This window comes from Lissotriton vulgaris, chromosome 12, assembly GCF_964263255.1.
Source record: "Lissotriton vulgaris chromosome 12, aLisVul1.2, whole genome shotgun sequence".
NCBI lineage: Eukaryota > Metazoa > Chordata > Amphibia > Caudata > Salamandridae > Lissotriton > Lissotriton vulgaris.
This window is the reverse complement of record NC_141700.1, coordinates 461,091,487-461,118,510: the sequence shown is the minus strand read 5'-3', so window position 1 is coordinate 461,118,510 and position 27,024 is coordinate 461,091,487. Positions and strand designations below refer to the sequence as shown.

At 40.4% G+C, this 27,024-nt stretch overlaps 1 protein-coding gene across 1 annotated transcript in view; it reads left to right on the top strand.

The window, feature by feature from the left end:
- Positions 1-27,024, top strand: part of LOC147676777 (uncharacterized) — a 471,331-nt gene that overhangs the window by 142,308 nt on the left and 301,999 nt on the right. Inside the window, exon 2 of the mRNA XM_086945210.1 lies at positions 25,105-25,225. Coding sequence (XP_086801336.1) covers positions 25,105-25,225 — 121 coding nt within the window. The remainder of the gene's footprint in view (positions 1-25,104; positions 25,226-27,024) is intronic.

Here is a 27,024-nt window from a genome sequence, read left to right as displayed (position 1 = left end):
ACTGGTGTGAAACCTATGGTTTTTTCAGTGAATTTCAATGGTTTTTTAAATGCTAATTCCTAACTATAACGATTGTGAAACCGCTGTTTTTTTCCCTGAATATATATATATATATATATATATATATATATATATATATATATATATATATTACCTACTGGCGGTCGCCAGTAGATATATATAGTTAGGATTTTTTCTCTATGGGATTTTTGAAAATTCTATGTCTAATAACTTTGGCGTTTGTGGACGGAATTGGCTGAAATTTTCAGGAAAATGGAACATTTTGTTTCTGAGCAGCCCCTGACAATTTGGGGGGGGTTTCATCAAGGGGGGGCCGAGAAAAAAGGGGGGTCCCAAAACGCGTTTTTCCCATGTTAATTTCCATAGGGCGGTTGGCCTCACTTTTAGCTCGAACGGCTGAATGGATTTGCACGAAACTTGGCAAAATTGTATGGACTGTTAGCCCGATGTGCCTTTGCTAGGTCTCAATATATGTGCTCCAGTGGATTTTGAGTAATTTAGGTTCAAAAAAAGATATATATCTGGGCGGAGCCTAACCACACATCTGATCTGATTGGCTGTCAGCACTTCATCCAAGAAGTGTTGGCAGCCATCTTGGGACCAATATACATGATAGCACCTCATTAAAAAGCATTGTAGTTAATAGAGGGTTTTAGGACTTTAGTTACATTATAAATCATTTGTTGATGGTACCATACTCGTTTTAGGAATTGTGGTGGGTTCTAAGGTGATTTTACCATGTGAAAAAACCTTCTGCTGTGATATCATGAATATTGTTTGAAAGCAAACTAATATCTCATGATTTTCCCACAGTGGTTTGGAAGGGGATCTATAAGCTAAACTGAAAGCATATTTCTGTAAATTCACATTATATTTCTCAGTCATGTGAAAATGAAGTCTGACATTCTCAGTAAAACATGTACATCCAACAAGGACAGAGACTGTCAGTTGATTCCTTTGTGTTCTACTGCAGCCTCCTAGAGTGTTCTAAAGAACAACTAGAGCGCTAACAGTCCTACTTATTACAAAGGTATGGCACACCTGAAGCCATCTTGATTGGAATAAAGTGGTAACTCTTAAAACATTTAATTTAAAAAGAAACAACATGAGGGGGTATATTTTGCCATAGAAAGTATGATTAGTGCTGCAGAATGAAAAATTAGGGCACATTTTGAGTGACTTTTCAAATCCTCTTCTATTTCATTAAAAAATTCTGACATGCAGTCTCCCAAAATGGCCACCAGAGACAAAAGAGCCCAAATGTAGCCCAAATATCACCCAGATGTAGCCCAAGTATAGCCCAATGCCAGAATGTCCCAGAGTGTTCTAAAGAACAACTAGAGCGCTAACAGTCCTACTTATTACAAAGGTATGGCACACCTGAAGCCATCTTGATTGGAATAAAGTGGTAACTCTTAAAACATTTAATTTAAAAAGAAACAACATGAGGGGGTATATTTTGCCATAGAAAGTATGATTAGTGCTGCAGAATGAAAAATTAGGGCACATTTTGAGTGACTTCTCAAATCCTTTTCTATTTCATTAAAACATTCTGACATGCAGTCTCCCAAAATGGCCACCAGAGACAAAAGAGCCCAAATGTAGCCCAAATATCACCCAGATGTAGCCCAAGTATAGCCCAATGACAGAATGTCCCAGAGTGTTCTAAAGAACAACTAGAGCACTAACAGTCCTACTTATTACAAAGGTATGGCACACCTGAAGCCATCTTGATTGGAATAAAGTGGTAACTCTTAAAACATTTAATTTAAAAAGAAACAACATGAGGGGGTATATTTTGCCATAGAAAGTATGATTAGTGCTGCAGAATGAAAAATTAGGGCACATTTTGAGTGACTTCTCAAATCCTTTTCTATTTCATTAAAACATTCTGACATGCAGTCTCCCAAAATGGCCACCAGAGACAAAAGAGCCCAAATGTAGCCCAAATATCACCCAGATGTAGCCCAAGTATAGCCCAATGACAGAATGTCCCAGAGTGTTCTAAAGAACAACTAGAGCACTAACAGTCCTACTTATTACAAAGGTATGGCACACCTGAAGCCATCTTGATTGGAATAAAGTGGTAACTCTTAAAACATTTAATTTAAAAAGAAACAACATGAGGGGGTATATTTTGCCATAGAAAGTATGATTAGTGCTGCAGAATGAAAAATTAGGGCACATTTTGAGTGACTTTTCAAATCCTCTTCTATTTCATTAAAAAATTCTGACATGCAGTCTCCCAAAATGGCCACCAGAGACAAAAGAGCCCAAATGTAGCCCAAATATCACCCAGATGTAGCCCAAGTATAGCCCAATGACAGAATGTCCCAGAGTGTTCTAAAGAACAACTAGAGCGCTAACAGTCCTACTTATTACAAAGGTATGGCACACCTGAAGCCATCTTGATTGGAATAAAGTGGTAACTCTTAAAACATTTAATTTAAAAAGGAACAAAATGAGGGGGTATATTTTGCCATATGAATTATGATTAGTGCTGCAGAAAGAAAAATTAGGGCACATTTTGAGTGACTTCTCAAACCCTCTTCAATTTCATTAAAAAATTCTGACATACAGTCTCCCAAGATGGCCACCAGAGACAAAAGAGCCTAAATGTAGCCCAAATATCACCCAGATGTACCCCAAGTATAGCCCAATGACAGAATGTCCCAGAGTGTTCTAAAGAACAACTAGAGCGCTAACAGTCCTACTTATTACAAAGGTATAGCACACCTGGAGCCATCGTGATGGGAATAAAGTGGTAACTCTTAAAACATTTAATTTAAAAAGGAACAAAATGAGGGGGTATATTATGCAATAGAAGGTATTATTAGTGCTGCAGAAAGAAAAATTAGGGCACATTTTGAGTGACTTTTCAAATCCTCTTCTATTTCATTAAAAAATTCTGACATGCAGTCTCCCAAAATGGCCACCAGAGACAAAAGAGCCCAAATGTAGCCCAAATATCACCCAGATGTAGCCCAAGTATAGCCCAATGACAGAATGTCCCAGAGTGTTCTAAAGAACAACTAGAGCGCTAACAGTCCTACTTATTACAAAGGTATGGCACACCTGAAGCCATCTTGATTGGAATAAAGTGGTAACTCTTAAAACATTTAATTTAAAAAGGAACAAAATGAGGGGGTATATTTTGCCATATGAATTATGATTAGTGCTGCAGAAAGAAAAATTAGGGCACATTTTGAGTGACTTCTCAAACCCTCTTCAATTTCATTAAAAAATTCTGACATACAGTCTCCCAAGATGGCCACCAGAGACAAAAGAGCCTAAATGTAGCCCAAATATCACCCAGATGTACCCCAAGTATAGCCAAATGACAGAATGTCCCAGAGTGTTCTAAAGAACAACTAGAGCGCTAACAGTCTTACTTATGACAAAAGTATGGCACACCAGAAGCCATCTTGATTGGAATGAAGTGGTAAGTCTGAAAACACTCAATTTAAAAAGGAACAACATGAGGGGGTTAATTTTGCCATAGAAAGTATGATTAGTGCTTCAGAAAGAAAAATTAGGGATCATTTTGAGTGACTTCTCAAATCCTCTTCTATTTCATTAAAAAAATTCTGACATGCAGACTGAAACATGCACTTTGAATACCAGCACCAGACGTCCCTGGTGAGCAGTAGCTTTACTACAGTGATCTAATGTGCAACTAGAGTGCTAACATTCAGAATTTATGGCAAATGTGTGACACATCTGAATGCCTTCTTGATGGAACCAAAGTAAACAAGCATTGAAAATGCAATAGATCTCGCCCTCGTTTAAGTTAAAGCCATTCTGTTTGTAATGAGGTGGCTTTTTAGCTTTGCTTTTATTAGTGTTTTTTCAACTTTCATGTAAATAACATGCATCTGTATGCATATAAGTATATGTATGCATGCATTTATGTTTGTATTTATATAGATATACAGATGATATATGTTTATATATGTATGTATATATATATATATATATTCACTGAAAAAACCATAGGCTATAGACCATATATAGTTAGGAATTAGCATTTACAAAACCTTGAAAATTCACTGAAAAAACCATAGGTTATAGACCATATATAGTTAGGAATTAGCATTTACAAAACCTTGAAAATTCACTGAAAAAACCATAGGTTATAGACCATATATAGTTAGGAAGTCGCATTTACAAAACCTTATTTTACTCACACAAAACCATTGAAATTCCATATATAGTTAGTTGCACTAACTATATATCGCGCACCCGCAATCCACTGCTGATGATGTCACATATTACATCATTCATGACATGGTCAGTGACATCACTGATGACATCACTGATGACATCTCAAATGACATCACTGATGACATCTCAAATGACATCACTGATGACATCACTGATGACATCTCATTTGACATTACTGATCACATCACTTATGATATCATTCATGTGATAATATGATGAACCTCTTCAGACTCTAATATAACCTTAGATACAATCAGTGTAAACAGACACTCACAGACTGTCACTCATCCATGGAGTTACTCACACACCTAGTCAGTCATGCAAAGAATCAATCACACCTCCATTTCCTCAACTATACAGTTATACAAACTTTTCTTATTCAAACATATACTAACACATATTTACTCTCATATACAATCCCTGATACAAGTTCACAATGATCCATACAGCCACTCACACATTCACTGGCTCTTATGCACAGTTATTTATATATGTCAACTCTCACATGTACTGTGTTTTACATATGTACTTACTTTGACATGTAGCACTGAGATATCCATTCACTCACCAATACACTCATGCACACAGTCAACCGCCCATACAGCTGTTTCCACATGCACTTTTGAAACCATACATCTAGTGAATCAACTGCTCACACATCTATGCACAGAGTCATACACCTCCCAGCCACCCACACACACACTCAGTCTCCCATACAAATACTTGGGCAACCAATCAATAACCCATATAGTTACTCATATAGCTACTTATCAACACATGCAACAGTTTACAGAACAACAGACATAATGATGCACAAATTAAGACAGTTTAGTCACTAACCCATGCACTCAGTGAGACACATTTAATCACTCACTCATACAGTCAGTCATGCACCTACTAAATCCTTCATCCAGACACTTATACATCCACTCATTCTTCAATATGTAAGACATATTTTAACTTTACAGAAACATACAGTCACTGGATGTTGTCATCAGTGATGTCATTTGAGATGTCATCAGTGATGTCATCAGTGATGTCACTGGCCATGTCATGAATGATGTAATATGTGACATCATCAGCAGTGGATTGCGGGTGCGCGATATATAGTTAGTGCAACTAACTATATATGGAATGTCAATGGTTTTGTGTGAGTAAAATAAGGTTTTGTAAATGCGAATTCCTAACTATATATGGTCTATAACCTATGGTTTTTTCAGTGAATTTTCAAGGTTTTGTAAATGCTAATTCCTAACTATATATGGTCTATAACCTATGGTTTTTTCAGTGAATATATATATATATATATATATATATATATATATATATATATATATATATATATATATATATATATATATATATATATTACCTACTGGCGATAGCCAGTAGGTATATATAGTTAGGACAGTTTCCCATAGGAAATCCCCAACATTCTATTGGGAATAACTTTGGCCCTGGTTGATGAATCTTCGCAAATTTCTCAAAGAAGATGGCTCGCTCCGCTCCGCTCCTTCCCTGAAAGTTTGGGGGGGATTCGTCAAGTGGGGGTCGAGAAAAAAGGGGGGTCCCAAAACGTGTTTTCCCCATGTTAATTTCCATAGGACCTTTAGACTCAGCTACAGCTTGAACCGCTGAAGGGAATTACACCAAACTTGTCAAAATGGTAGTGTCTGGTATGCAGATCACGCTTTTGGTAAAATTGTGTAAATCCCTCCAGTGGTTCCTGAGAAAATTAGAAGAGAAATCATTTATATATCTATAAGCGCGAACGCGTGCGCGCACCACGCGATTTTTCGCGATTTTTTTGGGGGGGGGGGCTTGGGGGGGGCTTGGGGGGTTTCTCTCTTTCATTTTAATGTTTTTATTTTAATTTCGAGGGTGCCCACCCCTCGTTTTGGTACCCCGAGATCACCGCCGCCGCCCGAGCTGCCTTAAGATGGCCGCCGCCTGGTTGTGGGCGGGGCCGGCGAAGGAGCCGCGCTCCGATTGGTCAAGGAGCTCTGACGTCATCAGGGGGCTCGCCTCAGGGCCGCGGTGGGATTGGCCCATCGTTCGGAGGTTAACTCCTTTGTAAACGATCTGTGCACGCCGGGGCAGCCCGTCTGCTGGCCGGCACCCAAGCGCATGCCCTGCACGCACATAAACAAACCCTCTGGCAGTGGCACGGGCGCCCCGCTCTCTGACAGGCTGCTGCTGTCTCCCCGGCAGACCCTCGCTTCATCCAGGAGAAGTTGGGGAGCACACTCCCGCAAACAGGCTCACAAAAGCCCGCAGAGGCAGAGAGGAAATAAACGTGCAGCCTGTAATTCATGCAGACGAAGGACAGCTGTTAAATAATGAAGCCGCAGCACAGCGCCAGCAGAAGAAAGCATGTCGGGCAGCGCTTACCTAGAGCTGTGCACGGAAACCGTATCTTCAGAGAGGCTTCGGGCATCCGGCTGACTGGCACATGGCGGTGGGCGCGGGCACGGAGCGGACCGCAGCGAGAGGCATCTTCGCCCCGTCTGCTAGCAGCGAGCCGTCAGCCTCCATCAGCAGCAGCAGCAGCCCCACGCTCCAGCTGCAAACATCTCATTAGACTAATGCATTCAGCACAGCCAGAGAACTCGATTTACCATAGCTACAGCGATGAATTTCCATTACGATGACAGCTTCAACCACATCATGTCCGGAAAACCAGCCAACCACTGCCTTTTAAAGATCACGCACATTTTGCATGCGAAAAAAAGGAGGTCTCTGTGTCGCGCTTCCTTCCTCCTAGGGTTGGAGCAGCGAAAGGTTTGCGATTGCGTTTTTAGGCTTTGGGTGTTGTCGGTTTAAGATGCCCCGATGCGTTTTTGGTAGACGATGCACTGTGACATTTATGTAATATACAGATGGGGTGTATCTACTACAATTGTTATAGTCTCCCGTTCTCTGTTGCTATAGAAACCAGACTGTAACAGCATCCCTTTGTCCTGTTCATGCGACAGTTTGGTCCAATATTGAGCCTACACAATAGCAGACAGAGTTGCGGGGCGACTTCTGGTTACTGATATTGTAAACATGAGCTTTAAATCACCCATCCCGCCATGAGGAAGATCCACTTAAACATGCATTGCCGAGATTGAGTAAGCCCTGAAATGTCTGATTTCCTTAGATTTCATGCATAACCATATTGTAATGTATGGATAAAAAAAAAATCTATGAAAATTGTGAACATTAGTTTACGATTCAAAGATGTGAAACTGCTCTTAATGCAATCCTACGTTTTATGCACACATCCCAATTGCAAGTACATGAGGCGTACACAATTGTTGGAAGTGTGAGATTTCCTGTAAACCTCTAAGACAGATTTCCTCGTCTAAAATGTTTTTTTTCATTCTCAGATTTGTTATTTTATCTAGAAATCCTTGCGGCTGGGTACTTGTAATGCCTGCGCTATTTGAATATCTGTATGCCTATTAACATACAAATGTCGGTATTCTTATCAGCCAAGCTACAGAGAAGACATTAATCCTTAGGGGCAAAGACTGTGCGGAAGCATCTGGAACAAAAACATATCTCTGATGCTTGATATTGGCGATGAAGGCAGACAGTAGAAAGTGTTTTTAAATTTAGACAGACTTCTATTATCTGTTGTGGTGTTAATGGCAAAAAATGAACATAATCTTTCTTTTTTCAACATTAAAGTGACTAACCTCGAGATATATGTGAATTCCGAAGTAAGTGCTTCATATTTAGCAAGCAAGAAAAAACGGTGTTCGGTTGATCAATTGATAGCTTTAATCTCATAGATCTTAGCCTGCCAAACTGCACTGAGTAAGGAATCTATTTTGAGACGATGTAACAATATAAGAATGGTGTTATGGCTTTCATTTACACTATACCGCATTGCATTTTCTCTAGCTTCCCCACTAGGGACCTCTGATATTGGCAAAGTTCAGATGTTAACACATTAGTGCTAACGTGCTAGAAGGGCCAAGGGAAATGTCTTCCTTTTTCTACACATTAAACTGCAGTAAAATCAAAATGTATGAGTATGATGCAATAAAGATATGATTGTCCCTAATGCATTTCGTTATACATCAGTTAGACCCTTTCGGCAATGTTAATTCTACGCTATGGCAAGCTGGATTAAATCTATAGCTGCAAAGGCGCACATTGCAAATATTTTATGGCCATCCGATCAAAATCATGCTCTTCTAGTAATACACAATTAGAACATGCTTGAAGTGCAAGGACAACCATTTAAATAAGCACCGGCAAAACCAACACTTCTATTTTGACAATCATGGTATATTTTTTAATTCATGTTTTATAAGCATAGGTAATTGAAATTCCATTTTTTAAGTAAATCTGGCAGACCCTGACAAAAACAAAAAATAAATTCCCCAACAAAGCCATGAAAAATACGAAAAAGAGAAGGATAGGTTAGACCAACAGCTCTTACATTTAAGTGCACTATTGCATATGGAATCGGCTGTACTATGCCAAGTGTTCATTTTTACATTCAAACATCTGCATTGCAAATTTTAAATTCATATGATGACACATTTTAGTACCATTCTGACCCGTTGTAGATGATTCGTGCTATGATTTGGCAATGAGTGGTGTATGTTGTCGTTTGATACTCCATGCATGTTGGCTGATGCATCTTATTTTTGTGTTGATATTGCTGCATCTCCACAACTTTTGTAGTGTGAATGATGTTGCAGGCGAGTCTCATGTTTATGAGCTCTTGCATGCATCCATCCAACACCCACCCACCCTCCCACCCACCATTCATGCACCACATCCATCCACCCACCCATCCATCCATCCTGCATCCATCCATCATTCATGCATCCATTCACCCATCTATCATGCATGCATCCATCCAGAGGTGGATGTCTCTAAACCACCTTAAGTTAAATCCGGGAAAAACGGAGCTCATTCTACCTGGGAAGAGTGAGATCAGTTGGAGTCCTAGCTTTTGGCCGTCGGACATGGGCTCGCCCCCAAAAAAATCCCGTACAGTAAAAAGTTTGGGAGTGACTCTTAGTGAGGATCTTACCTTGGAAAGTCAAGTCGGAACTGTGGTCTCCTCAGGGTTTTTTCAACTGAGGAAGATCAAGAAAATAGCACATCTCCTTACAGGTTTGGCCTTAATTCAGACAGTTAGTGCTCTAGTCCTATCTCACATCGATTTCTCAAATGGCCTCTATTTGGGGGCGCCTATTGGCCAACTTAAAAGATTGCAATACCTGCAAAATCAAGCTGCGAGACTTATCTGCAAAGTCCCAAAGTGGGAATCAATTAGACATGGACTAGAGACTTTGCACTGGCTGCCTGTGGAACAGAGAGCTACATTCAAGGTGGGCTGTATTCTGTTCAAGGCTTTGGAGGGTAAGGGTCCCATGTTCCTTAGACTACTACTGCGCAAATACAAACCCTTGCGCAGCTTGAGATCAATCCACAAAGACCTACTTGAGGTCCCTCGTTTCAAAAAGAAACGTCAGGGAGGCAGCAGTTTTCAATTTTTAGCTGCTTCACTGTGGAATTCCCTCCCTTTGACTCTGCGACACAGTAAGGACCTCCTTGCTTTTAGGAAGGCATTTAAAACTTTTCTTTTTTCTCAGGCTTATTGTAAACAGTGATTGTATGTCTTCTATGTATTGTTATGTTTGACTCTCTCACCAGCGCCAAGAAGCCCTTGGGCGTATGTGCGCTTAACAAATAATAAATAACATAACATAACATAACATCCATGCATCCACCCAACAATCATTCATCCATCATGCATCCAACCATCGTTCATGCATCAAAAATCGGATCCTAGGGCTGCTCAGGTGGTCCCACAAGGATAGTAACATATTTAAACGTTATCCGCTAATAGAATTAGCATTTTCAAAACCTTGCAAATTCACTGAAAAAACCATTGGTTTCTGCCCTTACATATCTATATATTAGCATTTAAAAAACCAATGAAATTCACTGAAAAAACCATAGGTTATACACTATATATAGTTAGGAATTAGCCTTTAAAAAACCAATGAAATTCACAAAAAAAAACATAGGTTTTAGGCCTTATATAGTTAGGAATTAACATATAAAAAACCATTGAAATTCCTCCTATATAGTTAGCTGGACATTTTATTGACATAAAACCCAATGAAATTCCATATATAGTTAGTTGCAATAACTATATATCGCGCACCCGCAATCCACTGCTGATGATGTCACATATTACATCATTCATGACATGGTCAGTGACATCACTGATGACATCACTGATGACATCTCAAATGACATCACTGATGACATAACTGATGACATCTCAAATGACATCACTGATGACATCATGACACACCAATACCAGTTACTACATACGCACTCACTGATTCCTACGTCTACGCACACGTTCACTCATTCACCCATACAATCACTCGTACATACAGTCACTCATTATTACAACACTGTCATATGCACTCATACACCTATGCAGACACTCACACACTGCCACTCATCCATGGACTTACTCACACACCTAGTCAGTCCTGTAAAGAATCAATCACACTTCGATTTCCTCATCTATACAGTTAAACACAGAACACCTTACTTTTTCAAACATATACTAACACATACTTACTCTCTTATACAATTACTGATACAAGTACACATTGATCTGCACAGAGTCACTCGCCTCCCAGCCAGTTACACACACACTCAGTCTTCCATACAAATACTTGGGCAACCAATCAATAAGCTATATAGCCACTCATATAGCTATTGATTAACACATGCAGCAGCTTGCACAACAACAGACATATTGATGCACACTTTCAGACAGTTTAGTTATTAACCCATGCATTCAGTAAGACACATTCATTCACTCGCTCAGTCAGTCACGCACCTACTAAATCCTTCATCCAGACACTTATACATCCACTCATTCTTCAATATGTAAAACATATTTAAACTTTACAGAAACACACAGTCACTGGATGATGTCATCAGTGATGTCACTGACCATGTCATGAATGATGTAATATGTGACATCATCAGCAGTGGATTGCGGGTGCGCGATATATAGTTATTGCAACTAACTATATATGGAATTTCATTGGGTTTTATGTCAATAAAATGTCCAGCTAACTATATAGGAGGAATTTCAATGGTTTTTTATATGTTAATTCCTAACTATATAAGGCCTAAAACCTATGGTTTTTTGTGTGAATATATATATATATATATATTACCTACTGGCGGTCGCCAGTAGGTATATATAGTTAGGATTTTTTCTCTATGGGATTTTTGAAAATTCTATGTCTAATAACTTTGTCGTTTGTGGACGGAATTGGCTGAACTTTTCAGGAAAATGGAACATTTTGTTTCTGAGCAGCCCCTGACAATTTGGGGGGGTTTCATCAAGGGGGGGCCGAGAAAAAAGGGGGGTCCCAAAACTCGTTTTTCCCATGTTAATTTCCATAGGGCGGTTGGCCTCACTTTTAGCTCGAACGGCTGAATGGATTTGCACGAAACTTGGCAAAATTGTAGGGACTGTTAGCCCAATGTGCCTTTGCTAGGTCTCAATATATGTGCTCCAGAGGATTTTGAGTAATTTAGGTTCAAAAAAAGATATATATCTGGGCGGAGCCTAACCACACATCTGATCTGATTGGCTGTCAGCACTTCATCCAAGAAGTGTTGGCAGCCATCTTGGGACCAATATACATGATAGCACCTCAATAAAAAGCATTGTGGTTAATAGAGGGTTTTAGGACTTTAGTTACATTATAAATCATTTGTTGATGGTACCATACTCGTTTTAGGAATTGTGGTGGGTTCTAAGGTGATTTTACCATGTGAAAAAACCTTCTGCTGTGATATCATGAATATTGTTTGAAAGAAAACTAATATCTCATGATTTTCCCACAGTGGTTTGGAAGGGGATCTATAAGCTAAACTGAAAGCATATTTTCTGTAAATTCACATTATCTTTCTCAGTCATGTGAAAATGAAGTCTGACATTCTCAGTAAAACATGTACATCCAACAAGGACAGAGACTGTCAGTTGATTCCTTTGTGTTCTACTGCAGCCTCCTAGAGTGTTCTAAAGAACAACTAGAGCGCTAACAGTCCTACTTATTACATAGGTATGGCACACCTGAAGCCATCTTGATTGGAATAAAGTGGTAACTCTTAAAACATTTAATTTAAAAAGAAACAACATGAGGGGGTATATTTTGCCATAGAAAGTATGATTAGTGCTGCAGAATGAAAAATTAGGGCACATTTTGAGTGACTTCTCAAATCCTTTTCTATTTCATTAAAACATTCTGACATGCAGTCTCCCAAAATGGCCACCAGAGACAAAAGAGCCCAAATGTAGCCCAAATATCACCCAGATGTAGCCCAAGTATAGCCCAATGCCAGCATGTCCCAGAGTGTTCTAAAGAACAACTAGAGCGCTAACAGTCCTACTTATTACAAAGGTATGGCACACCTGAAGCCATCTTGATTGGAATAAAGTGGTAACTCTTAAAACATTTAATTTAAAAAGAAACAACATGAGGGGGTATATTTTGCCATAGAAAGTATGATTAGTGCTGCAGAATGAAAAATTAGGGCACATTTTGAGTGCCTTCTCAAATCCTTTTCTATTTCATTAAAACATTCTGACATGCAGTCTCCCAAAATGGCCACAAGAGACAAAAGAGCCCAAATGTAGCCCAAATATCACCCAGATGTAGCCCAAGTATAGCCCAATGCCAGAATGTCCCAGAGTGTTCTAAAGAACAACTAGAGCGCTAACAGTCCTAGTTATTACAAAGGTATGGCACACCTGAAGCCATCTTGATTGGAATAAAGTGGTAACTCTTAAAACATTTAATTTAAAAAGAAACAACATGAGGGGGTATATTTTGCCATAGAAAGTATGATTAGTGCTGCAGAATGAAAAATTAGGGCACATTTTGAGTGCCTTCTCAAATCCTTTTCTATTTCATTAAAACATTCTGACATGCAGTCTCCCAAAATGGCCACCAGAGACAAAAGAGCCCAAATGTAGCCCAAATATCACCTAGATGTAGCCCAAGTATAGCCCAATGACAGAATGTCCCAGAGTGTTCTAAAGAACAACTAGAGCGCTAACAGTCCTACTTATTACAAAGGTATAGCACACCTGGAGCCATCGTGATGGGAATAAGGTGGTAACTCTTAAAACATTTAATTTAAAAAGGAACAAAATGAGGGGGTATATTATGCAATAGAAGGTATTATTAGTGCTGCAGAAAGAAAAATTAGGGCACATTTTGAGTGACTTTTCAAATCCTCTTCTATTTCATTAAAAAATTCTGACATGCAGTCTCCCAAAATGGCCACCAGAGACAAAAGAGCCCAAATGTAGCCCACATATCACCCAGATGTAGCCCAAGTATAGCCCAATGACAGAATGTCCCAGAGTGTTCTAAAGAACAACTAGAGCGCTAACAGTCCTACTTATTACAAAGGTATGGCACACCTGAAGCCATCTCGATTGGAATAAAGTGGTAACTCTTAAAACATTTAATTTAAAAAGGAACAAAATGAGGGGGTATATTTTGCCATATGAATTATGATTAGTGCTGCAGAAAGAAAAATTAGGGCACATTTTGAGTGACTTCTCAAACCCTCTTCAATTTCATAAAAAAATTCTGACATACAGTCTCCCAAGATGGCTACCAGAGACAAAAGAGCCTAAATGTAGCCCAAATATCACCCAGATGTACCCCAAGTATAGCCCAATGACAGAATGTCCCAGAGTGTTCTAAAGAACAACTAGAGCGCTAACAGTCTTACTTATGACAAAAGTATGGCACACCAGAAGCCATCTTGATTGGAATGAAGTGGTAAGTCTGAAAACACTCAATTTAAAAAGGAACAACATGAGGGGGTTAATTTTGCCATAGAAAGTATGATTAGTGCTTCAGAAAGAAAAATCAGGGATCATTTTGAGTGACTTCTCAAATCCTCTTCTATTTCATTAAAAAAATTCTGACATGCAGACTGAAACATGCACTTTGAATACCAGCAGCAGACGTCCCTGGTGAGCAGTAGCTTTACTACAGTGATCTAATGTGCGACTAGAGTGCTAACATTCAGAATTTATGGCAAATGTGTGACACATCTGAATTTTTTCTTGATGGAACCAAAGTAAACAAGCATTGAAAATGCAATAGATCTCGCCCTCGTTTAAGTTAAAGCCATTCTGTTTGTAATGAGGTGGCTTTTTAGCTTTGCTTTTATTAGTGTTTTTTCAACTTTCATGTAAATAACATGCATCTGTATGCATATAAGTATATGTATGCATGCATTTATGTTTGTATTTATATAGATATACAGATGATATATGTTTATATATGTATGTATATATATATATTCACTGAAAAAACCATAGGCTATAGACCATATATAGTTAGGAATTAGCATTTACAAAACCTTGAAAATTCACTGAAAAAAACATAGGTTATAGACCATATATAGTTAGGAATTAGCATTTACAAAACCTTGAAAATTCATTGAAAAATTCATAGGTTATAGACCATATATAGTTAGGAATTCGCATTTACAAAACCTTACTTTACTCACACAAAACCATTGAAATTCCATATATAGTTAGTTGCACTAACTATATATCGCGCACCCGCAATCCACTGCTGATGATGTCACATATTACATCATTCATGACATGGTCAGTGACATCACTGATGACATCACTGATGACATCTCAAATGACATCACTGATGACATCACTGATGACAACATCCAGTGACTGTATGTTTCTGTAAAGTTAAAATATGTCTTACATATTGAAGAATGAGTGGATGTATAAGTGTCTGGATGAAGGATTTAGTAGGTGCATGACTGACTGTATGAGTGAGTGATTAAATGTGTCTCACTGAGTGCATGGGTTAGTGACTAAACTGTCTTAATTTGTGCATCATTATGTCTGTTGTTCTGTAAACTGTTGCATGTGTTGATAAGTAGCTATATGAGTAACTATATGGGTTATTGATTGGTTGCCCAAGTATTTGTATGGGAGACTGAGTGTGTGTGTGGGTGGCTGGGAGGTGTATGACTCTGTGCATAGATGTGTGAGCAGTTGATTCACTAGATGTATGGTTTCAAAAGTGCATGTGGAAACAGCTGTATGGGCGGTTGACTGTGTGCATGAGTGTATTGGTGAGTGAATGGATATCTCAGTGCTACATGTCAAAGTAAGTACATATGTAAAACACAGTACATGTGAGAGTTGACATATATAAATAACTGTGCATAAGAGCCAGTGAATGTGTGAGTGGCTGTATGGATCATTGTGAACTTGTATCAGGGATTGTATAAGAGAGTAAATATGTGTTAGTATATGTTTGAATAAGTAAAGATTGTATAACTGTATAGTTGAGGAAATGGAGGTGTGATTGATTCTTTGCATGACTGACTAGGTGTGTGAGTAACTCCATGGATGAGTGACAGTCTGTGAGTGTCTGTTTACACTGATTGTATCTAAGGTTATATTAGAGTCTGAAGAGGTTCATCGTATTATCACATGAATGATATCATCAGTGATGTGATCAGTAATGTCAAATGAGATGTCATCAGTGATGTCATCAGTGATGTCATTTGAGATGTCATCAGTGATGTCATTTGAGATGTCATCAGTGATGTCATCAGTGATGTCACTGACCATGTCATGAATGATGTAATATGTGACATCATCAGCAGTGGATTGCGGGTGCGCGATATATAGTTAGTGCAACTAACTATATATGGAATTTCAATGGTTTTGTGTGAGTAAAGTAAGGTTTTGTAAATGCGAATTCCTAACTATATATGGTCTATAACCTATGAATTTTTCAATGAATTTTCAAGGTTTTGTAAATGCTAATTCCTAACTATATATGGTCTATAACCTATGGTTTTTTCAGTGAATATATATTACCTACTGGCTATCGCCAGTAGGTATATATAGTTAGGATTTTTTCCCTATGGGATTTTTGAAAATTCTATGTCTAATAACTTTGGCGTTTGAGGACGGAATCGGCTGAAATTTTCAGGAAAATGGCACATTTTGTTTCTGAGCAGCCCCTGAAAATTTGGTGGGGTTTCGTCAAGGGGGGGCTGAGAAAAAAGGGGGGTCCCAAAACGCGTTTTTCCCATTCATTTTTCCATAGGGCGGTTGGACTCACTTTTAGCTCGAACGGCTGAATGGATTTGCACGAAACTTGGCAAAATTGTAGGGACTGTTAGCCCGATGTGCCTTTGCTAGGTCTCAATATATGTGCTCCAGTAGTTTTTGAGAAATTAACGTTCAAAACAAGATATATATCTGTAACAGCGCTCCGGGCAGCGATCCGGTCCGCTTACTTTTCGCGAAACGGAACTTTGCGCGCAGAAAGCTGATTGGCTCTCCGGTGTCTGTCAACATTCTAAACAGTCCGGAGCGGCCGCCATCTTATCTCTCGGTAGGATCGAGAGAGAAGAAGAGGTGAAAAACGAAGGGGGAATTTATTGAAAGGGGGCAAGGTATACCCCTCTTGACCCCCTAGGAATGTTGTTGGGGTTATTAAAGGGTCCCGTGGGGAAAATAAAAAAAAATGATTTTTCACGGTAGAAGCGCTTCACGGGCCGCGAACTGGGCCGCAAACTGGTAGCGAAACGGGAATTCGCCATTTTGTGCTTCGTTTTAATTGTTTAGAGACAAAAATTATCGCCGCACATCGGCCACAATGCATGAATATCGCTGAAAAGTCAGCGATATTCATGCATTATCCAGCAAATGCTCTTAGCCATGTTATCCACCTTCCATTGGATAACATGGCTAAAAACTGCTCTGTGCGTGAGCTTTTTTTTTTTTTTTTTGCTGCGTGACGTTTGTTAACGTTCGATTCGATGGAAATCAGGAAGTGTTGACCACCATTTTGTCACTGCGAGTAAATATTTTGTTATAAATGAATCCTTATTGATAAACATTGTCTGCGCCATCTTGCGTTTTTGTCCAATGCCACAATTTTGTCGTGCGCGGCAGCCATTTTAGATGCCTTGACCAGGGCCACTCTCTGCACGCCGCCGATCCTCAGCATGGCTCCCCACCCTCGCAAGCATCTCCCCCACGCACTGGTCACCCCCGCTCTCTCTCTCATGCATGGGACATATACTTCCCCCCATCTGCGCTGCTCCCGCCCGACACCTCCCTTTCACCCTATTCACTACCGCACCCTCTGACACTCCTCTTCCTCTGTGTCCGATTGTCCAGGCCGGACCTAGGCTATCACCTAGCCCTGCGGATGTAGTTTATGGCTCCAGCTGTAGAGTATGCAGACATGCCAACCCTCCCGATTCAGGCGTGAGACTACTGATTTCAGTGCTAGTCTTTCGCTTCCCGATTCCTGCAAGGAAAAACCCGGGGGCATATTACCAACAACTAGCGGTAATTTTTGTCTCTAACTTGTTTAGAGACAAAAATTATCGCCGCACTTCGGCGAATTTTATTGCACATAAACCTTGCTATTAGCAAGGTTTATCGCAAATGCGATAAAAAACGGCCGCAATGCATGAATATCGTTGAAAAGTCAGCGATATTCATGCATTATCCAGCAAATGCTTTTAGCCATGTTATCCACTTCCCATTGGATAACATGGCTAAAACTGCTCAGGGCAGGTGTTAGGTTTTGTAGATATTCGCGCTTAGCGCGAATATCTCCAAAAGTTGGTAATAGGAGATAGCGATGGTTAGGGACTGTTTCCAGTCGCTAAAATCTTGGCACGCCCACTTTGCATGTCATTAGTGATAAATATCACTGATATGCAAAGCGGGGCCCAAGATGGTCGCTATCTCCTTTTAGCTGTCACTAACTGGTGTTAGCGACAGCTTGGTAATAGGGAGATAATTTTATCTCTTTTTTTTTGGCTTTTAAAGCCAAAAAAGCGGAAATAAACCCCTTGATAATATGCCCCATGATTTCTCGGGGGTTTCAGCTGACAGGGCTTGGTATTGTGTTACGTGCTAATTCTTCCAGGAAACGTCAGAGGGTCGATGCAGGGGTTCTAGAAGGGGTGATAAACCATTTAAGCCTCATGAACAAGCGCATGGTCTTTTAAAGATTTGTGAAGTACTCGGGGCGGCGGTGTGTGTGCGTGCCCTCTTTCAGGAGCGGGCGGGGGGGCACTGCCAGCAATTTGCAGGCCAGGCAGTGTTCAACACGTGCATCACCCTTTCTCTGCCTGCTATTGCGCTCCATGCTTCGGAAAGGTAAGAAAAAGAACGTGCATTTGAGTTTGAAATGTCCGATCTTGTAGCAGTACACTTGCAAAGCCCACACATGACAATAACCCGATTCAAGGCCCCATTCACCCGATTTTTTAAACATATATAGCACTCCAACAAAGTTAGATTTTAAAACTTTATTAACATTTAAATATAACGAACGCAACAAAAACTGTAAATATATTTAACCATTTTTTGAAATTAACCAGAACTATAACGATAACAACAACAACAACAATAATATAACTTTTATGCCTAAATTACGCAAACATTTAGCTAATCTGCTAAAGGGGGGAGTCGCCATTTCTTTACAATAAGCAATAATGAAAAATCCACATCAATAGGGTTGTCCGTTTTCTCGATGCAGCACTATAGTGCAACATACACAGCACCTGGGGTGTCAAGAGTGAACAGGTCTTTCTTTGTTCCTTAAGATGTTATCTGTGTCAACCTCTTCCGAGAATGCTGATGCGTTAGGATTTCCCTGTGTTTCTTAATAGCATTGGTGTCTGTACACTTCTTTGTCAATTCTGTCAAGATGATAACTGCTTCATAAACAGACGATATCTTTGTTTAGTCATTAGTGTTAAGTGTGTCTGAAACTACAGTGCCCTTCTGTTTTTTTTTCTTCAGGCTCTACAGAGTTTTGTGTGTTGTTCTTTTCAGCGACAATTATTCCAGAGGTTTCAGGTTCACTTGTTTTGTTCTGCAGTGAGTTAACAGCTTTAGAGAGTTCATGTTTATTTGCTATGTCCTGCTGTTCGTCAACTGCTTCAGAGACGTCAGCCTCATTTGTTAAGCTTCAGTAGATCCTGGACCTGCCCGGCCGCGCCCAAAATGGCGCCGGTGTAAATGGGACTCGTAACTGCTTGTTGTGTACTGGTTGCCCAACCTTGATATCACGAGATACATATGCAGTTTTGAAGCACATGGCGGAGGCTTGTCTGCTGTAGTGGGGCGCCCCTTTATCGTTTCAGTCGCCATTCCGCCCGCTTTTGCTACACTGTGCCTTTTCCGCCATTCAGCTGTTTAGCGCCCGCTCTTACGGCTACAGCGTCTCGCTCACCATGTAGTTGAGTTGCTCCCACTCTTGCGGTGCAGCGATAGGCGGCTTCCACAGGACTCTTAAAATGGCGGTCGGCTCTTCGGATTTGGGCCTGGTCCAGTAAAATGGCCCTGGGACACCTTGGAACTCGGACGCTTGTCTGCCAGGGCTTGGGTTCCATTCTCAAAAGCGTCCCCTCAGCCTTGAAGATTGTACAAAAGTTTTGGGGGCCGTCGACTCCCGCAGGCTTCCGGTGGGGAGCGGCTGCCATGATTGCTTGCGGAATGGCCACGACGGAGCTACGAGATGGTGGTGCTCTCATGGTGACGCCAGCTTCAGTCTGAAACATCCAGAAACAAGGTGGGGCTTTCATCGTTTGGGAAAAAAAATGTTTTAATCCAATGAAAAGTGTTATTTTCAGGTCACATGACCTAGTCTTACATAATTAGGAAAAGAAAAGTAAAATGAACCAATGAAAAGTTTTATTAACAAGTCACATGACCTGTTATGCTTCCGTTACGCGCTGCGCGGCGCGCTCTGGATCGTTTCCGGGAAGCTGCGCCTTGCGCAGCGGAGCACTTCCGGGTGCGCTAACGCGTCACGTCATATGACGCATTACGCGACAATGCAGGTCCAGAATATAGTCAAAATGTCTCCACCAACCAGCGGTCGGAATACAACCGCTTTCAGCAGTCCAAAAAGTTCGGTTAAATCTTAAGAGTGGGAGCAACTCAACTACATGGTGAGCGAGACGTTGTAGTCGCAAGAGCGGGCGGTAAACAGCTGAATGGCGGAAGAGGCACAGAGTACCAAAAGCGGGCGGAATGGCAACTAAAACGGTAAAGGGGCGTCCCACGACAGCGTGTCTTCAGGTCAAACGGATTGTGGGACAAGGTCCAGAATGGAAGATTCTTCAAAAGGGAAAAAATTCCGCCGGACCCCGGGAGCCGGCCGCCTATGCCGGGGGCGATCTCAGGCCTCACCAGGGCAACACGACTTGGGGAGGGGGCAGGAGCCAAGCGCCCCCTCTCAGTCCGCGCCATCTCACCGCCCCTCGGGGGCCTCCGTCAAGCGGTTTAGGGAGGCACCGTATCACATTGTTTTCTAATGCAGTCAGGTCCACAAATGGACTCCACTTACTTTGAATAGTGAAGCTGCAGCAGGTGCAAATAAGGTTTAAACAGTGTTACAAGAGCTGCTTAGAACTCTGAAGTATGGCACTCAACAACCAGGACTTATGCCATTTATGTAAGGCAGTGACATGGAAGCAACTCAGGGACAAAAAGCATGAACGAACATTCACGTATAAAAATCTTATTTGGAGAAGGGGTAGAATCCAAACGCCCCCTGCCAGTTCGCGCCACTACACCGTATGTGGAAAATCTGAAGCCATCATTCTACAAACTCTCAACGCTTGTTATCAGTGCATGAGTTTCATGCTCGATCGATTGAGCTAGCCGGATCGGGCAATAAAAAGTATAAAATAGTTATGTAAATAGTTATTTAATAAAATGTTTTACTCTGTTTCTTTGCTGGTGTGTTGTGTATATTTATAATATTTGCATAGGGTTTGTCGTTATTTTGGGCGGTGTGGGTGGCGGAGTCGAGCTGTTTTGCAGCCCTCATGGTGTGGAGCTCAGTTCATTTCACTATTTTCGTATTTCTCATGAAGGGTTATTCCTAATGTTTGTATTTTACCGAGGTCAAAAAGAGATCGAATTAGTGGTCTACTGATTTTGCTCGATTACTTTTATTTTTTTTCACGATTTTTTCACTATCTGCAAAGACTAAACAGAGTATTGCGACTTTGTGCTTGTTTGTAAATAGAGAATGATCCAAAGAGAACCAATTGTAAAACAGTAAATGCTTGGATAATAATCAATCAAATGGAGAGACAAGCAGGTACGACGGATTACAACAGGGGTAAAGGTCTGCGTTAACTACCGTTCACTATCTGCAAAGAGAGAGTACTACTAAGAGAAAAGAGGGGAGTGGGGGGGGGGCAGCCTTCAAAGCACATCAGCGTGCATAAACACGAAAACGTTTTTACCTATCACGTACTTGACATTTGACAGCTTTTGATATTTGCTATTAAAAAACCATTGAAATTCACAGAAAAAACCATAGGTTATAGTCCATATATAGTTAGGAATTTGCATTTACAAAACCTTGAAAATTCAATGAAAAAACCATTGGTTTTAGGTCATATATAGTTAGGGATTTGCATTTAGAAAACCTTATTTTACTCGCATAAAACCATTGAAATTCCATATATAGTTATAAGCGCTAACTATATATCGCGCACCCGCAATCCACTGCTGATGATGTCACATATTACATCATTCATGACATGGTTAGTGACATCACTGATGACATCACTGATGACATCTCAAATGACATCACTGATGACATCACTGATAACATCTCATTTGACATGACTGATCACATCACTGATGATATCATTCATGTGATAATACCATGAACCTCTTCAGACTCTAATATAACCTTAGATACAATCAGTGTAAACAGACAGTCACTCATCCATGGAGTTACTCACACACCTAGTCAGTTATGCCAAAAATCAATCACACCTCCATTTTCTCAACTATACAGTTATACACACCTTACTTATTCAAACATATACTAACACATATTTACTTTACTCTCTTATACAATCTCTGATACATGTTCACAATGATCCATACAGCCACTCACACATTCACTGGCTCTTATGCACAGTTATTTATAGATGTCAACTCTCACATGTACTGTGTTTTACATATGTACTTAATTTGACATGTAGCACTGAGATATCCATTTACTCACTAATACACTCATGCACAGTCAACCGCCCATGCAGTTGTTTCCACATGCACTTTTGAATCTATACATATAGTGAATCAACTACTCACACATCTATGTACAGAGTCACACACCTCCCAGCCACCCATACACACACACTCAGTTTCCCATACAAATACTTGGACAACCAATCAATAACCCATACAGTTACTCATATAGCTACTGATCAACATATGCAGCAGTTTGTAGAACAACAGATATAATGATGCACAAATTAAAACAGTTTAGTCACTAACCCATGCACTCAGTGAGACACATTTAATCACTCACTCAATCAGTCAGTCATGCACCTAGTAAATCCTTCATCCAGACACTTATATATCCACTCATTCTTCAATATGTAAAACATATTTTAACTTTACAGAAACATACAGTCACTGGATGTTGTAATCAGTGATGTCATCAGTGATGTCATTTGAGATGTCATCAGTGATGTCATCAGTGATGTCATCAGTGATGTCACTAACCATGTCATGAATGATGTAATATGTGACATCATCAGCAGTGGATTGCGGGTGCGCGATATATAGTTAGCGCTTATAACTATATATGGAATTTCAATGGTTTTATGCGAGTAAAATAAGGTTTTCTAAATGCAAATCCCTAACTATATATGACCTAAAACCAATGGTTTTTTCATTGAATTTTCAAGGTTTTGTAAATGCAAATTCCTAACTATATATGGACTATAACCTATGGTTTTTTCTGTGATATATATATATATAGATATATAGATATATATATATCTCCATATGTATGCACTACATAGATATTATACTTAGTTCTAGTTTTTACCCACACTATCTCAAACCTACTGAACTATCTCACTTCTCACTGTAACAAGCTGCCAGGAGCTGCACAGGTTTTTCAATCTGACCTTGCCTGGACAATCTCCAAAAGCTTTTCAGAGCCCACTTAGAGGTCACTTTGCTTTTCCTACCTTCCACGTTAGTTTGCTCATCAGGTTGTTCATTTCTGCCTACACTGTATAAGTGCATTATATCTGGCAGGGTGCTGATCTTGCATTTCTCTGTTGTCCATGTATGGCATTGTGTCCTTTTCCGGTTCTGTTGAGGCTTTTTGTATATATAGCCCAAAAAACAATCAGTCGGAGATGAAGCAGACTGAGAGCACCATTGTGTGCAACAGCTTCTTCCTTGCTGGCCATTGTGTGCAATAACTTCTTCCTTGCTGGCCAGAAAGCATTGGTATCTACAAATACATTTATTTTTGTTCCTAAGCAACTGCTATATTGTGTGTTTCTTTCATTGCTCCTGGCAGGGTGAAAACGTTTTTCCCTGACATGGATACCATTACATCTGCTGGGCACAATAATGGTAAAGGGTGCCTACCTAGCCCGCAATTAAGCATTTGTTGGCTGACGCAGTATGCCTATATGATCTCCTAACATGCCAGCTGGAGGGTAAATCTTGCTGTTCTGATGAAGACATGGTTCAGGAACGGATTTCAAACAGGTTGAAGCATTGATGCTAATGTAAATATATGCTTGCTTTTTGTAAACTACAAATCAGCAAAAGTTTGAATTAAGTGTTTGCTAACTGTACATTTATTTTTCATTATTTCCAAACAAGCCATTTCTTCTAGGTTTTTTGTAGTTTTAAATTCCTTTGCATCTTCACAAGCACAAGTACTTCCAGCCAATCCCCTTTGTTCCTCCCAGATTTACCACTAAGGGCCCGATTCTGATGTCGGACGGACTCAGGTCCGTCCGACATTGGTCAGGAGCTATTACCGACCGACCTGCTGTCGTCGGTTATGGCCCTGCAAGTACGATGCGACCGAACGCTGTTCTGTCGCACTCTTATACTTCACACTGGGAGCATGCATTCCGAGCGGAATGCATGCCTGCATTGTGAAAAGCAGGGGTGCAGTTCATCCCTGCACCCTATGGCCGGCACCCCAAGGTGCCAGCCACCGGGTGCAGGGATCAACAGAGGGGCACCTTAGGTGCCCGCAGGCTGCCATTCGGCGGCCTTGCACCGATTGGGGGCCCTGCTGGGGGTGGCCACAGTTTCCAACTGCCTTTTCATGCCAGAAACACCAGCATGAAAAGGCAGTGAAAAACTGCCACCGTACTCCCTCAGTCGTAAAGGGGCAACCGGAGGATTACTGAAGGATTTCCAGACGGCGGACGGGCTCACCGAGCTCGTCGTAAGCCATCCGAGTCGGATTTCTTTCCGACCGAGCGCATCGGAATGGCTCAGTCGGAAAAAAATCTGGCCGGCACATTCCGATTCGGTCGGAAGGGCTCCGACCGTCGTTCAGGGCCCTTTCGGCTGAAATCGGAATCGGCCCCTTAAGCGTATACTTACTAGGTGCAGCGACTGTGCAGTAAACGTGGTGATCTACGCATAGAAAAAGAGAGGAGAGGCGGCAGCAGAACCTCCGCACGTAGGCCTGTAAATAGAATTTTGTAATACGTTAGTAATAAAGTCCAAACTGCAGTTTGTGAATAGGCCCCATGTATTGTCCTTCTCTTCCATTAAGTATGTATAAAAACGATGGATTTGCATATTCCTGTATATACAAATGCACTCAAACTTTTCCCCTAACAAGGAGAAAAAGATTTCATTTTTAATTCCTAAATGTTTCATACATAATATGTTTTCACTGAAATTCAGTTGCTCAGTTTTTGATTTAATGTTTTCTGTCAATGGCACAGCTTACATTCCATGATGTTGCTTCCTATTTCACTGAAGAGGAGTGGAAGCGTTTGCATGAATGGCAGAAGGAACTCTACAAGAACGTGATGAAAGAAATACATCAAGCTTTAATCTCACTTGGTAATATGCTCTACATTTTTTGAAAATATAGAAATACCTAGTTTGTTTTTATGTGCTTTTCATAACCCTGTTTAAAGAATTGCAAAAAAATGAAGACTAAGAGGCTGTAGCATTGTGTTGCATTTATTCTTATAACTCCTAAAAATATATTTTTTTAAACTGATGTTTGGGTAGCAGTAAATGAAGCAGTAAATGAGGTATGTTGTGATACAAATACAAATATCAAGGGAGCAAGAAAGGCAGTGATGCTCGAAAGGTTTTTCCCAAAATATTTATTGGTATTTTCACCTGTCTAATAAAAGTGATATGTAATCTAATATTCAAATGGTCCTGCAGTGTGTATCAAGGTAAATACAGGAGCAAAACGGATCTTATTCTGCTGATGTAATTCCCTGGGTTTAATTCGGGCAGTGCCGGCGGGTGAAATTTTAAAGTGGTGACCCATAAAATTATTGCCGCACTGCGGCGAGCGAGCGTGCCCAAACAACTTCCGGGGGTTTGGGGGGTTCTCCACCCGAGAACATTTTGAAAAAATAGTGGATAAATGGTGCATTTTCATGCACACTTGAGGAAGCAGGAAAGTTAATAAAGCAATATGATTGAATTACTTATCATTTAAAAAATGGCCAGTTTTAATGAGCTATAGAGGACAATCTTTGCATATGCTGATGTTACCATTTGCCCATATTAACTTTTTAACACACTGATACACGTGCCTGCACACTGCAATTCAATTAAAATTACACACTAAACTAGAGCAATATGCTGTCTAAAAAAAAAAGGTAGTAACATCCTGGAAAAAGTATTTTGTTTCCATTTGCTGTACATAAAGCAGCATCAGTGCAAACTCATAACTCCTAAAACTACAGTTAGCAACAGTGCAAGTGCCACATCCTACACAGTAGAGACATCACAAACAGCGGTGTTCGCTTATATGGTACACACACACACTGGCAAATACAGTACAAGGAGCCACAAACCATATGATGTATAGAATACAAGCCACGCATATGAGACAAACTCTGCAGGGGACACAGCCCACAAACACAGGAGCATGAGACAAGGACACATAAAGAAATTAAGCATGACGTGAGAGCAAACAGGTAAGATAATAATCAGGTGTAACCCAGTACAACAGCAGTTGAGCTGGTGGCAGGATGCTCGGGGTTGCCGAAAGAGGTCCTGCAACAATGGCATTCCTAAATTAAGGCATACGTAGCAGCACTAAAAAATAATTCAGAGTGGGGGTGCTGAAGCATACGTTTTCCAGCAATGGATCGGAGAGACGTGCTACTGTGCACAAACCGCTGCTCATATTTTGGAAATTGCTTACTGGGGCCATAAAACTCAATATTTTTTTCCTAAAGGAGTCATAATACTGCCATATTAAGACTTTGCTGTATATTGGGTAGTTGGGAATCTCAATAATTTGGGGGGGCCTAACACGTCTGCGCCTGATTTGCTGAATTTCGGACATAGAGTTCAAATACTGAAACTGCCTTATTTCTAGGTCCTCTTTATTTAATCGATTTCGCATAGCACCAAGGACAGCCATTTCAGTGGAATATGTGGTCCTCCAGCAAACAATGCACGAATGAAGCTAAGTTATTGACTGCACCTGGGAGTAGAAAAAGGTGCGATGGGCCGAACATTTGTAATGTAAGAAGGGGAGCAGGGTGGTGCAAATATGGCTTTTTCAGATAATAATTCAGAGTGATCACTTCAGCATTTCAAGCTCTTAAGATAATAAATAGGATCAGATATGTCTGATAAATAACTGAATGTGTACAGTTTTTGGA